Source organism: Pseudorca crassidens, chromosome 5 (genome assembly GCF_039906515.1).
Source record: "Pseudorca crassidens isolate mPseCra1 chromosome 5, mPseCra1.hap1, whole genome shotgun sequence".
Lineage (NCBI taxonomy): Eukaryota > Metazoa > Chordata > Mammalia > Artiodactyla > Delphinidae > Pseudorca > Pseudorca crassidens.
In genome coordinates, this window is record NC_090300.1 from 18,418,487 (window position 1) to 18,434,247 (window position 15,761).

General features: G+C 37.8%; 1 protein-coding gene across 1 annotated transcript in view; it reads left to right on the plus strand.

Moving 5' to 3' along the window:
* Positions 1 to 7,848: 7,848 nt before the first annotated feature.
* GPR149 (G protein-coupled receptor 149) overlaps positions 7,849 to 15,761 on the plus strand; it is a 73,485-nt gene continuing 65,572 nt past the window's right edge. The window contains exons 1-2 of the mRNA XM_067737459.1: positions 7,849 to 9,356; positions 10,470 to 10,662. Coding sequence (XP_067593560.1) covers positions 8,340 to 9,356; positions 10,470 to 10,662 — 1,210 coding nt within the window. The 5' untranslated portion in view covers positions 7,849 to 8,339. The remainder of the gene's footprint in view (positions 9,357 to 10,469; positions 10,663 to 15,761) is intronic.

The window sequence follows — 15,761 nt, forward strand, 5'->3', positions numbered from 1 at the left end:
CTTAAAAGAAAAACTCCTTTTAAAAATAAGCCATAAAAAGATTAACAAGTACCCTGGAGAGATTATTTCTTAGACCCTGCTTCTCCCCACTCATGAAGTCTTCAATTACCTCTAAGTTGTTCAGCGACAAAATTTGTTTTGAACAAAATGGGAGAATGACAATGTTGAACTTTAGCTGAACCCTTTGCTCCCAGAAACCAGTAATGGTTGAGAGATTCCCACCCTTTATGCTCTGGGAAATGGCTAAATCCAAAGACCCACCATATTCTGGCATTTCCCCAAATAAAACCCACCTCCATCCTTATCAATAATTCCTCTGTTACTTCCCTCAGTACAAACAAGGCCCCTTCCTTTTCTTTGAGTTATTTCTCATTAATAAATGCTCTCCCAATTGCAATAGCCTGAATAAAATAATTTCCTAAAAAATTAATCATCAGCAAAATCGTAATATAATTGACAAATTCATAACAAATATCTGAACATATGAAGTTGTTATTTCTTTCACACCAAAAGACACTTATAAATCAATATTTTTTAACCTAGCAGATGGAGCAAAAAAATTTAAAGCTTTCATATCGCTCAGTACTGGTGAGAATGTGGGAGAAGCAGGCAGTCTTAGTATATTTGGGTTTATGGTACCATTATTGGTGCACATTTTTGGTAGGCACATAGACAAATATGTCAAAATTAAAGCAACTTTGGCCCAGCAATTTCAACTTTAAGAATTTACCTTGTGTATGTACTTACAAAAAGGTGCCTTGATATGTGTACAATGATGTTCACTCAACATTATTTTTTTAGAGCAAAACAAGAGGGAAAAAACCTTACACATTCTTTCATAAGGAACTAATTAAATAAATTACAGTTCATTTATATAGCCAAATATAAAACATCTCTGTAAATAATAAAGAAGTGCTGGTATGAAGTGATTTCAAAATGATTTCATCCATAAACAAAATGTAAGTATGATTACATGTGTGTATAGATTCCTTTTTTGTGCACACATGAAACTGCTCATTGTCATCACTTCTGTACAGGAAGAGCAACGTTTTCTTCTGTAGTTTTAGGTGGGGTTTTTTGCCATAGCTTTACAGTTACATTTAACCCATTTTCAGGTCTGACTTACTGGCTCTCACCTCCAGTCCTTTCTGGAACAAGTCAATTTTAAATTTTAAAATATAGAATCTGTGTCTATCAGTTTGTCTTTATCTCTTACCCTGAACCTTGCTAGGCCAGCCGTATTCCCTCCAACTCCAATGCCTGTCGCCACGAGTACCATAATGTATCAGCCCAGATACCTCCAGTCTACTATATATTCATTCGTTCTCATTCTCTCTCTCTCTCTGCCCCCTATCCCTGCCATCCCTCCTTTTCTCTATCCTCTCTTCATTGCACATTTTATTAATTTGAGCATCAAATTTAGAAATAGCACGATTGCTTGGTGACTTTATGGTTCTGATATGCATCAGACATGGAAGGAAAGGAAGGAGATAAATGCTCCATCACAACTGCTTCCCCTTTATTGTCATCTACCAGAGAACCCTGAGCTGGTGCTAGTGTAGTCTTTCACTTCAAAGGGAACTGCCAGTTTCAGAGATAAGTATACTAGAAACTCATCATTATTTATTCTAACCTTTTATGATGCTTTTCGTCTGAGCTTTTCAAATTCTTCAGGACAGGTATTATTTTCCTGTCTATGAAGACAGAGGAACAAAACCATAGGTGAGATGAAGTGGCTTGCTGAAGGATTCAAAGCAAGCCTGTTGAGAGTTAGCAATCATTCTGGTTGTCGAGTCCGGCTTCTCTACCACAGTGACCAGAGGATCAATAACACTTTTCACCTCTGCAGGACTACTATTTCTAAGCCCTTACCGTGTCTCTCTTTCATGCGAGATTTTAAAAATACTTCATAAATACATAACCTTTTCATTTCAAATACACCCAAAACCTGCGGTATTTCTCACTACATAACCCTGAGACACTGCTGCCCCTGTGAGTAGACACGAATGAGAAAAAGGAGGAAGGTGAATTTAATTTCCACCTCAGTCACTGAATTACAGCATCATCTTCAACAAGTGATTTTGCTTGTATCCTCTAGCTTCTCGCCTGTAGAGTTTGGATAAAACTTCACTTCTTAGGGAAGTAAGAACTACTGAGATAATTTCTTTAAAACCCTTGGAGCTCAATGATACTAAATGAAAAGAAAGAACAGGCGGCCGTCTGTATCATTCTCTTACTGAGTTAGGACTTCAGAAATTTGTATTGCCTCAGGAAGTTGTCTTCCCCAGCAATCTCTCTGATTTATTAAAGCTCACAGAATGTTTGCAAAGGCAAGAAATCTAGAGAATAGGAAAGAAAAATAAACCACACACAATTTTGCCTCTATAAGTGAGGGGTGTGTCTCTGAATAACCTGAATAAAGCCTAACGTCTTCGTTTACAGACAGTGGAATTTTAGGCGGGTTATTTACTCTCTGTGCCTCAGTTCCTTTGTTTGGAAAGTGCGATTAAAACTAATACTCACATCTTAGTATTGTATTAGTTAATTAGTTAATACATGTAGTTAACTTTATTAGAAGAATGTCCAACACATTATAAGAACTAAAATTGTGTTAGCTGTTGCTATTATTTTTGTTATTGTTATTAATTATATAATTTATATATAAATATAATATATAATTATATAATATACTATATATTATTATATATGTTAGAACACATAAGATGTGGGTTTGTCTAAATCTCACAAATGACCCAAACATTCTATCAATTGGGAGTTACTTTGCACTGAAATTTTCCTGTTTTGGATAAACCAAGAATCAACATATTTTTTTCTGTAAAGTGCCAGATAGTAAATATTTTTGGCACAGTCTCTGTCACAACTACTCAGGGTTCACCTCTGTTGTTGTAGCTTGAAAGCAACCACAAACAGACTTAAACAAATGGGTGTGACTATGTTCCAATAAAACTTTATTTACAAAAACAAACCATAGTTTGCCAGACCCTAAAATAAACCAAGAAATCTTTCAAAGTCATTGTTTTTACTTAGTGAAGTAAACTGGGACCTTAATAAGGAAATTACTCTTCCTGCCAAAAGACATGAGAGAAAACATGTTGCCCATTACTATGCCCCAGATATCACCTCAACGCAAGACAATGATACTCCTACAGGACAGAGTGCTCAGATTAGAAAGCAAAGCCATAGCACTGAGAGAGAAGCCACTCCTACGACAATGAGTGGCATTCATTTTGCAAAGGACTGGAAAGAGCAATCATCTTTGACAACATGGTTGATGAAGTTTTGGTACTTAAAGTGAACCTTGAGCCTTTATAGATGTAGAGACTGAGAAGTTTCAGAAATACTAAGGAAGGCTTTATTTAAAAGGCAGCAAGGTCCCAGCACGCACTGGTATGGCTCGCGAACAACGTGGAGGTGGTGGTGGGGCTGGGAGGGGGGATGGTCACATAAAAATTAAGGATCAGCATAACATGGGCCGTGCGGGATGAAGAGAAATCTGGACCAGAATCAAGAACTGCTCTCATAGCTACTTAAGAGATTTCACCAGCTCCCCAGTGCAAAGAAACTAAAAAATAATATCAGAACTGCTTCGTATATCACTTATAGTCATAGTACTGAGCTGAGGATATTATTCTATCCTCAAGATACTGAGATGTTGAAATAATTTCTTTGAAACCTTGTAGCCCAAAAAATAAGGTACAGGGGCCCTCCTGTATTACTTCATTACTAATTTAAGACTTGGTCAATTTGTTGTGCGTAAGGACATTCTCATCCTAAGCATTAAATATTTATTGTGTGGACTCCCTTGGGATGAGAGATTATTTTCAGAGAGGAATTTAGGGAAGAAGATAGTATGAAAAATAACTAGACCATGAGCTTCATAAGGGCAGGAACTCTAATGTTCTGTTTACCGTTAATGCACATTGTCTGAACTTTAGACACTCGAATGTTGAATGAATGAAAGTTTACACTGTATGATTATGGTTAGAATAACTATATATTATTTATATTTTTATTCTATGGAATGGATTCAGTCATTCTCAGTCCACTCAATGCTTCCCACCACTCTATATTAAAACTCTCCTCCAGATATAATCTTTATTATATGACTAGGTGGACCTTCAGAACTACCATGGTCAAGATCTTTGCCCAGAATGAATAAAAAGAGTGACCATTAACAGTAAACCTATTTCTCTCTGTAACTGTTCTACATTAACATATATACACATTCATATATATATGAAGTTAGTCTCTCTTACTTGGCACCAACTTAAATTGTGTCCTTATTCAAAGTTATTAGACAGTTTTAAATATTGTACATTTCTGATGAGACTTTGAAAAAGAAGAAAATAAATCACAGCATTTGGGCTCTCCTATGACACCAAATTGCTAGTGACTCTTTTTGGAAACTATCAGCTAAAGCAGAGTATGCATATGTTTAATACAATCTGTATTTTACATATATATATTCACATACGTTATAAATTTATATGTGTATTATATATTTATATTCATAAATTCTAGACTTTACATATTATGTATATGTATGCATATGCATTGGATAATTTATGATATCTTTCGCTTGAGCTTTGATGATAAGTTAGTAAGAGTCTTAACCTGGGCCAGTCCTTTAAAATGTTTTGGTTACATCCTATATTTTTAGAAACAAAGAAATGTTATATCTTCATGATTAAGTTTATCTGTGATGCCTTTTTTTTTAATTTTCATAATACAAGACTAAATGTTTCCATCTGATTCTGTGGTTACTTTTTTATTGCCAAAGCTCTGCATTGCTAAGGATGTTATTTAACCATATTCAGCCAGAATTTTTTATGCTGTTTCCTACTTTTTGAGGATTTTCAGATATAATGTAGACTTTTAGAAAAATGAGTTGCCTGCAGTTCTTTGCAAAGGTACAGTCACATCAAGGACTTCGTAAACTAAAAGCCTAACAAAATTTTTTCCATGAAATTCTCTCTAGGTTGTTTTATAGTCTCTAATGCTATATGTTTCAAAGCAGCAGTGGGACAATAAATAACATCTTCACTTAACCTGTTCTGGTGTAATCATAATGTCAATTTAAATCAATTTAAATTTGCATTATTAAGTAATTTGCAGACAGGATTTTCAATAATTGAAGATTTAAAGATTTATCATAAATGAGACAAGAGGAGCAAGGCTAATTCACAAGAACTGAGTAAATCTAAGGCACAAAGGGGCTTCTTAGAAATCTTTCTCCCCAGACTCCTAAATGTTACCCTGGTTACTTGAAAGGCATTTAGGGTGATTCTTTTTTTTTTTTTTTTTTTTTAGCTCAGGAGGATATTGCAAAGAAAATGAGATTATGGCTAAGGGGAAGGGGGGAAGGCTTACAACTTTCAAAAAACTCATGTATAATATACATATTTATTATATATATACACTATGTATGTATATATATATTATATATATTATAAAACATAAAGTTTGGTAAAAGGTTGTTTATAAACTACAACTTTGAAAAATGAGATATTTCAAACATGCTTTCTGAGAAAGAAAAACAGAAACAAAACTTTATAATTGTCAACATTCCTTGGAAGTGTTCCCAATCATGAGGTGCTAAGAGGGGGCAATTAGAAAATGTGTGTGTGTTGTGATTAAGAATGCAAAGCCAGGCTACAATTTTAAAAACTGGCTCTACCACTTACTAACTGTTGGGGCAACTCTATACCTAACCGTATCAGGATGAGCTGAGTTACCATCCAATAACAATCAACCCCCAAAACACAGTGACTTACACAACAAACTTTACTTCTTACACATACAAAACTTACTATAGGTTCTCACAGCCCTCCAGGGCAGCCATGATCCTTCAGTTGGCCTAACATTCCAGGCTGCTTGCATCTTATATCTTCTTCATATTGACAAGGGCCTCCATGTCATCACAGCAGGGAAAGAGAAAGCATGGAGAACCCAAGCATCAATTCAATATTGATTATTGTGAAGTAGGCAGAAAAGAAAATTAAGATAAAGTTAACCTGAACTATTTAAAAATTGTATCATTCAATTTTAGAACTTGAAAGGACCTAAAAATAATCCAGTCAAGTCCCCTTATTTTACAGATGTGGAAACAGATACCCAGAGAAAGTATAAGAATTTTTGCCCAAGTTTACACAGACAGCAGTAGCACAGTTTGGAATCAAATTCAGATTTCTCTCCTAGCTCCCTGCTGGCTGCAATTCCACCACCAACCTTTGGAAATGTACTAACACTCTTGCCCCTTCTGTCATATCGTAGAGACAAGGGCAGCATGGTGGTTAGGTGTCCTGTCCCTTTTCAAAAATATATTTAATAATAAACCCAGAGATGATGGTAATGACAGAAGGAATGTCCCCAAGCCTCAGGTGGTATTGTGACAGCCGTTATTTATTTCCACTCATTGCATTTGAACAATGTGATACGTATTGTCCAACCCCACTAAAACTCCAGGGTTAAATACCATGTGGAAAGGTAACCCAGAGCCGCCTTAATCACACTACGCTGCAAGGTCTATTACTATCAGTAGGAAGAGCCAGAGTGCTGAGTTAGCTGTCACAGGTGGCTGAGTGAAGGGGAAATCAAACAATATGTCAAGATAAGTGAAGGACCCACTGTTTATTGAAGGTTATGGCTGGCAATGACTAATACAATTACTTTTCCCTTGAACAGATTCAGGTTCAAAATGTAGCTTCAGTTACCTCTAAAATGAAAGGAATGTTCAGAGTTCTGTTGCCACTTCCGTGTACTTAGACCATTACCAAATGAATGTTCTCCTTTCCCTTTCGCTGCTTTCCTTCAGACTCCAGCACTGTGTGTGGAAAGACAGCCCTCAGGTCATGATGCTGAGCTGAGGAGGAATACTACCCCCAAAGCATCCTGGGAAATGCTTGACCAGAACTATTGCTGTCTGTTACTTCTTTGCTAAACCACTCATCTTGTGAAACCAACGAGGTGGGAGGGAGACACAAGAGGAAGGAGATATGGGGATATATGTATATGTATAGCTGATTTACTTTGTTATAAAGCAGAAACTAACACACCATTGTAAAGCAATTATACCCCAATAAAGATGTTAATTAATTAATTAATTTAAAAAATGAGTTCAGAGACTCAATTGTTGTACAAAACACCTCAATACTCTGGTTAAAAATGTTTTTGTGAGATAACTTCCTTTTTACTCCCTATATAATGCCATCTGACTTTAACGACTAGAAATATTATTTATTCAAATGGAAGCTTGCTTACTTTATGACATTGACATAAAATAGTTACATGGCTAAAGTTAGAATGGCTCCACCCAAAGATTCTGCAAAATCTTTAGTGTGGTGAGGACCATAATGACATTCTTATTAGTAAGTACAATACATATTTTTAAAACAAACAAAGCTGGTACCTCCTATTTTCTTAAAAATGGCATTGATGATATTCTTCCTGCAGTGGATTATGGAACAGAGAGGTCCAGATAAGAGTAAAAGCAGCCCCTTAGTAGAGTAGCTTGGACCTCTCAAAGTGGTTATCTGTCATTCACATCAAGCCTGAGCAAGTATTTGGGTTAGTTTTATATGTCAAAACCGAAGGGGAAGGCTTAGCAAAAACATTGTCTCTTGCTCCGAATAAGGCAGGCTGAAGAGATGTACATCATTTCGCTCACACACTGGACTCCCCTCCCTTTTGTTCCTGCTTCTCTCCTGCTTGGAGCTGACTCCTCCTTCCTGCAGCTCTGAGGATCACAGTCTGATTGAAGAACACAGCGGTTCTGATGGGGAGCTGTGCTCAGTGACTCACTCTCTCTCTCATTTTCTCTCTGTCTCTCTGTCTCTGAACCGGCAAAGCTGAAAACTGCCTGAAAAGCTCTCTGCCTTTGAATCCAGCTCTGGAACCAAATGCATCATTTTACTGCTCTTAAAAACTGAATAGAGTTTGATTACCTCAAGCCAAAGCTGCTTTGCTCCATAAGAAGGACCCGAAAGGACCCACACATCATTGTTTTTCAATCTACTTGAGGAGGTTTTGCTTTCATGCCTGAAACGTGCTGGTTTCAGGAGGGAGTTTTTGGTTTGTCTGTTTTTAATTGAAATGTTGAAAAGTTTCTTATTGCTGCTTTAAGTGGAACCCAATTTTAAAATATGGGTTGAATCAGATCTAAAGGAGAGTTGTCCATTTTCTGCCGGGACTGACTGGTGAACATCTTGAGGGAAACTTGGTAGGAGATAATGAGATCTGATTTGCAACTAACAGCCATGCTTAATTTTGAGAATATTTATAGACTCATTGAAAAAGAAATTAAATATTGACCAAGGATAATGTCTGTATTTCTCAGTAACTTATCAACAAATGACTCTAGCCTGTGGAAAGAAAATCATAATTCGACAGATCTTTTAAATCCGCCAGGAACCGTGAATATATATCTTTTTTGCCTGACATGCTTAATGACTCTCGCAGCCCTGGCAGGCAGCATTTATTCACTAGTTTCCCTAATGAAAACGCGGAACAGAACTGTTGTGTCCATGCTTGTGGCTTCCTGGTCTGGGGATGATCTCATGAGCGTCTTGTCGGTGACCATCTTCATGTTTTTGCAGTGGCCAAATGAGGTCTCTGACTACTTCCAGTCTCTGTGCACCACCTCTGCCTTACTATATTTATGCCAGGGCCTCTCGAGCAACTTGAAGGCGACTCTCTTAGTCTCCTACAACTTTTACACGATGCACAGGGCTGTGGGGAGCCAGGCAGCCTCCAGAAGATCTGGCCAGGTGCTCGGCGTGGCGCTGACGGTGTGGGCAGCCAGTCTGCTGCTCTCCGCGCTTCCTCTGTGCGGCTGGGGCGCCTTTGTACGCACGCCTTGGGGCTGCCTGGCCGACTGCTCCAGCTCCTACGTGCTGCTACTTTTCGCTGTGTACACTTCGGCCTTCGGACTCCTCGCCGGCCTCTCGGTCCCCCTCACTCACCAGTTGCTGTGTTCGGAGGAGCCACCAAGACTCCACGCCAACTACCAGGAAATTTCCCGCGGAGCTTCCACTCCAGGGACCCCTTCAACGCGGGGGAGAGTGCTTTCCCCGTCCCCAGATGATGCTCCGGGCCCGGCCCTGCGGTGCTCGGGAGGATGCTCCCCGAGCTCGGATACCGTGTTTGGACCGGGTCTGCCCGCGAGGGCAGGGCTGGGGCAGGGGCCCGGGCGCGGTGCTACCGCTGTGGCTGGAGCCTGCAGGCGTGAGGACCGGGGGACTCTCTATGGCACCAGGAGCTTCACCGTGAGCGTAGCGCAGAAGCGCTTTTCTTTGATCTTAGCGATGACAAAAGTCACCCTTTGGCTGCCCATGATGGTAAAAGTGCGGTTGCTCACAGCGCGCGGGGGTGGGGGGGGGTGCCAGGCAGTATGAGTGCGTGTTGAGACCACCCTCCCCGGTTTGGAGGGTCACCCAGAGACGTGCATTAAGTCCGCTTACGAATGTATCTCGCTTGGTTTTAGGGAAGCACTTGGAGGAAGGCAGTTCACGGGTAGGACTAGCAGCCGCGAAGCCTTTGCTGCTAAGTGCTTCTCGGTTCAAAACTGGGGAGGAGGGGCTTCCCTGGTGGCGCAGTGGTTGGGAGTCCGCCTGCCAGTGCGGGGGGTACGGATTCGTGCCCCGGTCCCTGCGCGTCCGGAGCCTGTGCTCCGCAACAGGAGGGGCCACAGCAGTGAGAGGCCCGCGTGCCAAAAAAAAAAAAAAAAAAAAAAAAAAAAAAACTGGGGAGGAGTATGGGGAGCGCTTTCAGGCGCGAGAGACTTAGTTTTCTGAGATCTCTCATGGTCAAGGGTGTCCTTTTCTCTCGTAGCGATATCTGGGAGTATTCAGTAAAGAGGGTTTTTGCCCCCAATCCTCTGTCATGCCCTTCTCTCTGCTCCATTCTTCCCTAGTAAGGACACCGCCCATCCCCAGCAGGGAGACAGGAGAGGCGTGGTCAGGAGTAGAGACAGCAGAAAGTAGAGAAAACAGGCTTTTGTTCAAGCCTCCAGGAAAGAGCCCAGCTGAGAGGTGGCAGGTGGTGCCCTAGTGTGACAAGCATAACCTGGCGGAGGTGAGGGGCCAGGGATGTGACAAAGGACATCTGGAGTACCAGGTACAGGTTTCACACATGCTTGCCTGTTTTCTGGGATAGCATTTTCTATATTGTGACTGTGTTTCCCTAGTGGAAACTTGAGCTGGCAGCTAGCACAGACCAGGCTGTCAAGAGTGGAAACCCTCAAAGCCTGTGCAGTCTGGAGCAGCGGGCCTCCTCCCAAGGATTCCCAGTCCATCACCCAAACTGAGGATGCCAGCCCAGGAATAGAGCTTCTGGCTCTCAGACAGGAAAGGGCCCTGGAGGAGGGAGCTGGGGCAGCATGCTTGAGGGAAAGGCTTGGCAAAATGGAAAATGTTATCCTAGGATAGGTCTGAAGCTCTCTGCTTTTGCAGATCCACATGGTGGTCCAGCACGTCGTGGGGTTTCAGAGCCTTCCCTTTGAGACGCTCAGCTTTCTGCTAACCCTCCTGGCCACCACTGTAACTCCAGTGTTTGTCTTGTCCAAACACTGGACACACTTGCCCTGTGGCTGCATCATCAACTGCAAGCAGAACACATATGCAGTGACGTCTGATGGGAAAAAACGTAAGTCCTGAACAGTGCAGAGGTTGGGAACAATATGCATATGGTCAAATACAGAAAGGTGGTCTGTTGAGAGAGTTGCCTTAGTAGGGGATGAAGAGTCCAAGGACAAATGAAGTGGTAAATGGAAGAAATTATAATGTGAAACAAGTGTTAGCACAATATTGGAGTAAGTTTTAAATGAGGCAAGTTTAAAACAGCTCTGTGAACTGCTTGTACATTGAATAATTATTTTAGGTTAGAAAAGAAGAGAATTTATTCAAAACAGCATGAAGTCAACAAAGGCCTTTAGGTGTTATATCTACCATAGCTCTTAGCCTAGAGTAGAAAATAACTCCCCCTCCCAAATCTACGTATGAGAAGTCTGCATCTTTGAAAAGTTAAAAACTCATTATATTAAAGTTCATTATTGCTGAGTGGAACAGTAAAGAAAAGCATTTTCTTTAGTTTGCTGCTTATATTCTTCCAGGGTTTTGGAAAGTTTTCAGAGTAAGCAATAGGAGTGACTAAAAACAGTTCCAAAACAAATTTTAAGTGTTTGCCTCTGCTTTTAGAAAACATACATACATACACAAAACAACCCCACAAACACCTATAATTTCAAAAAAGGACAAAGGTGGCAGAGTTTGTCAATGTATGTTCATGTATGAATCTAGCCATGCTAGTTACTTAAAACAAACAAACAAACCAAAAAAAAAACCAACTACGTTCTAAAGAGTACCTCTAGACCAGGAGTGCGGTCAATTATAAAACTCACTAGAGTGTAATTGTTCCTATTCTGAGACAGGAAAAGTTGAAGAATGACCTGTATATTTTGACTCTTCCATAAGGAAAAGGATATTTTTTTGTCATTCCAGACAAAAGATAGGATGTTCTACCATTTAATAAATCCAAGACTGCATTAGTGTATGCTGAATTAACTCTTCCATTAATTGTCCTTTGCTCAGAATAAGCAAGTATATTATTCTTTAACAGAGAAGAAAGAATAAATAAAAACAGTCCATCTTAGACTATTTTAGGGCTATGAAAACTAGAGACTATTAAAGAATATTCTGCAATCAGTTCTTCAACAGGTTTATTTTATAAACATTAAATAGTCATGAACTGGTCATTTTCCATGTATTCATGACATTTAATGTCTAGATAATTTTCAAATGACCAGAAGATTTTTTTAGTGTTAAGGATGCCATGAAGTTTTATTGTTAATAGATGCCAAATTCATCTATGCCCTTAAAATAAAATAGCCATGGAACTTGTAATAATTATGTGCTTTTGGATATTAATATCCAGGGCAACAGTGACACAGAAAATTAATAATAAATCTTTTTGAACCACATAGAAGAACACAGAACATGTAAAAATCACTTACAAGCCTTAAAGTTCTACCATTCTATCAAACATTAATATTTTGTCACTAAATTAATGAACTAACCCCATCTTATAGTATTTAAAATTGTGAGAGAGACAAGAAGAGTTTAGGGCAGTCATTTTTAAGAACTGAAGGGCACCTCTATCAGAGCTGAAAACAAAGCAATGCAACAGATCTATCACTATAAATGGTCTAGGAAGCACTTCTGTCTTATACTGCACAAAATAGAAGAAACTACAGCAGGCTAGCAGAATCAATAATCCTGCTAATATCTCATGTTTGAAATTAGAACCATGCCTTTCAAGATCAAAATAATATTTTTCCTCTAAAATTATCATTGCCCTTATTCGTATTCATTTTAAAATTTCAGGGAAGGTGTTGAAATGTGAGCTTAGAGAGGCGTGGCTTCGAAAATAAAATGTTGTGAGAAACGTTAGTTTAAAATGGCTCCATTCTCTTTTTTTTTTTTTTACATCTTTATTGGAGTATAATTGTTTACAATGGTGTGTTAGTTTCTGCTTTATAACAAAGTGAATCAGCTGTACATATACATATATCCCCATATCTCCTCCCTCTTGCGTCTCCCTCCTACCCTCCCTATCCCACCCTTCTAGGTGGTCACAAAGCACTGAGCTGATCTCCCTGTGCTATGTGGCTGCTTCCCACTAGCTATCTATTTTACATTTGGTAGTGAATATATGTCCATGGCACTCTCTCACTTGATCCTAGGCTCTGCCACAGGAAAATTATAAGAATGATGTACTTTCCTTGTCTGAGGACCCACCATAAATTTTCCTATTGCTAGGATGACACAAAAACAGAATTTTGAAACTCCGAAGATGGCTCATCCTCTGGTGGGCAGGTGCTTGATCAGTTATAGTACTTTGATTCTATGTAGTTATAGTACTTTGATGGCTCCAGTGTCACATTTAAGCTTTTTCTCCTTAACAAATTAATATCCCCCTTTTACATTCTTTTGCTGGGAACTCCAGAAGCAAGAAAAGGAAAATATTTTTTCCTAACTCATATTTACTGTAGGTTCATTTTGGTGATGTAAGCATAATTCTACATCTCAGCTTCACTGTATGGATACTGAGAGACATGCAGCCAGAATATGAATGTCAGTAATGGAAAATAATTTCCAGAAATAATAGTTCTCTCCTGTTTTCAACAATAATCTGTATTACTAGTGTCTCAAAACAAAAGTTGTTTAAAAAAGCTGGTTTTAACACAGAGGTCTCAGGTGGTAGACATATGGATTGGATATGGCTTTCAGACCCATTTGGTTTGCATGACATGATGTGTTCTTTTTTAAATTAAATAAACAGTTAAAATAAAATATTTTCTATAAAAATCAGATTTTCAGCTTCTGTTTTTTGACAAAGTCAAAGTATCTGCTGACATGTTACTCTGAAGAATTATGTATATTTATAAGCTGATATAATTACTTATGTCTAAAATTGTCATTAGTAAGATGTGATTAAAAGCAGAAGACTAGAGCTATTTCATGCCTTATCCAGGGTTTTGCTTTTCAGAGCAAATGTAACATTATACTTATTTTTCATAAGTGTACTATAGACTTCAAAAGACCCTGACTCTATTCCTCTAAGTTTCTTGTAAGTTACTAGTCAAATATTGTCAACTCTGTTTTGTTGTTATAGCCTATTACCTTCATTGGTTAGTCAGAATTTACCTCTAGTGTTAAGGAAAGGTCAATAACAAGAAGTGTTTCTATTGGTTACATTTCATAATTAATGTACTTCCCTTAACTCAAAGATAGCACATCAGGGACATTCTGCTTCCATTAACATATTTCATGGATCTGATTAGCAGTAAAGCAATTTCACATAGAGGTTAATGACTTCAATTCTGGAGTCAGCTTTAAATTAAAATCTCTTTACCAGGTAAGTAATCCTAGGTAGGTTTCTTCTATCAGCCCCAGTTTTCTCAAATGCAAAATAGAACCAATATGCCTTTTATTATGTAGGGTTGTTGTTTTGTTAAATGTCATGACCTTTGTGCATAACTGTCCCTGGAATGCTCTAGTTCCCCACTGTATCTTTCTCAATCACACTTCCTTCCCATAGCCTACCTCAGACTGCTTCTTGCACCCAGTGATGTGGAAGGAGATTTTCCACCGACACATTCTGTACAGTTCTTTAAAAACCTTACTCACTTTTGTTTTATATATTTCATAGTTATAATACACAGATAATAAAATACATAGCCATAGATATCCATTTATATGATAAAATTGGGATTTTATGACAGTTTTTGTTTGCTTAATATCCTTGAATTGACCACTTGTCACTTTATAACTTTTTTTTAGAGAAAAAGGAAACCCAACAATAACTAAAACGTCCTTTTAGTTCCTTCAGCTTTCACACTATTAAAGTAACTTAAAAATTCTAATTTAATTTTACTGGACTATATTACTAGAAAAAGTTAAGTAGTACTGTAAATGAAATAGTGTATAATGTTAACATCTGTTTCTACTTTTCCATTTTCTTTGAATAGAAATTTTTGTTTGTATCCTGGCTCAATGAATGTTTTGGCTCAAATAATGAGTGATACCTATAAATTCTCTTTCAGTCAGCAGAATTGGTTTGTAAATCTTCAGTTCTGAGACTATTTCAGTAATAGAATCAGCATATGAATGACATGAGGTTGTATTGTAAAATGAATCAAATTTTACCTGTTCTCATAGAAATTTTATAGTTTTTAATAAATTTTTCCACCAAGGATAGCTAAATATGTGCTAATAAAACACAGAACTATCCAAGTAGAAAAAAAGTTTTGAAATGAGCCATGTTTGAAAGATGAAAATCAAAACATTACATTGCATTTTGTCTACCATCTTGATATAGCTTCATTCTTAATACACAAAAATTATCTAGTATTTAATGACGTTCACATACAACAATTGTATCACTTCTGTCACATTCTCATGTGTTATTCTACTAAGACTTTATACAGTATTCACCAAATAGTAGTGCTATATGTAAGATACCATCATATTTCACCTGATTTAAACCATGGAAAGTTTTATGTGTTCCTGCTAAACTGCTCTTGTAGTTAATCAGGTATATACATGTTGTAAAGTGCTTCAGTTCACAGAAATATGTCTATATACTCTTCTTTAAAATTCATTTCAAATTTATTCAGAAATGTACATATTATTTTTAAAAGTTTAAAAACTGTATTGTAGCATTATCTAATTTTTACTGTATGCATTTATAAACATATAAATGTCAGGAATGATATACATCAAAATATTTAAAGCAGTTATATCGTTGTTGGTATTGCCAGCAGAATATCTCAAGTAATATTAAGAGCTTTTTAATAATTAAGTTGTAGCAAAATAAAATTTATAAACAATGTATTTTATCCCCAAGTAAAGAAATGTAGAGATAATTGGTAGATTGATAGAGCTAAAACTAAAACTGAGTGGATATGAGACTATTCTAATTTATGGATCAATATTTTACATAAAATTTCTTTAAAGACTTCAGTGTTCTTGGGTTGTATGTATTTCAAGCCTTCCATTGTGTAAGTGAGAACAGTTAGGCCCAGAGTGATAAGATGGTTGAATTTGTGAGGCACAGTTGCTTTGCATAATTGACAAGAAGTAAACGAAGATAATTCAACTAATCAGGTTGAATTCACTTTCCTATTTTTATTCATTTTGTATATCCAAGCACTGTTTATATCTATCTTCCTAATCATGGAATTT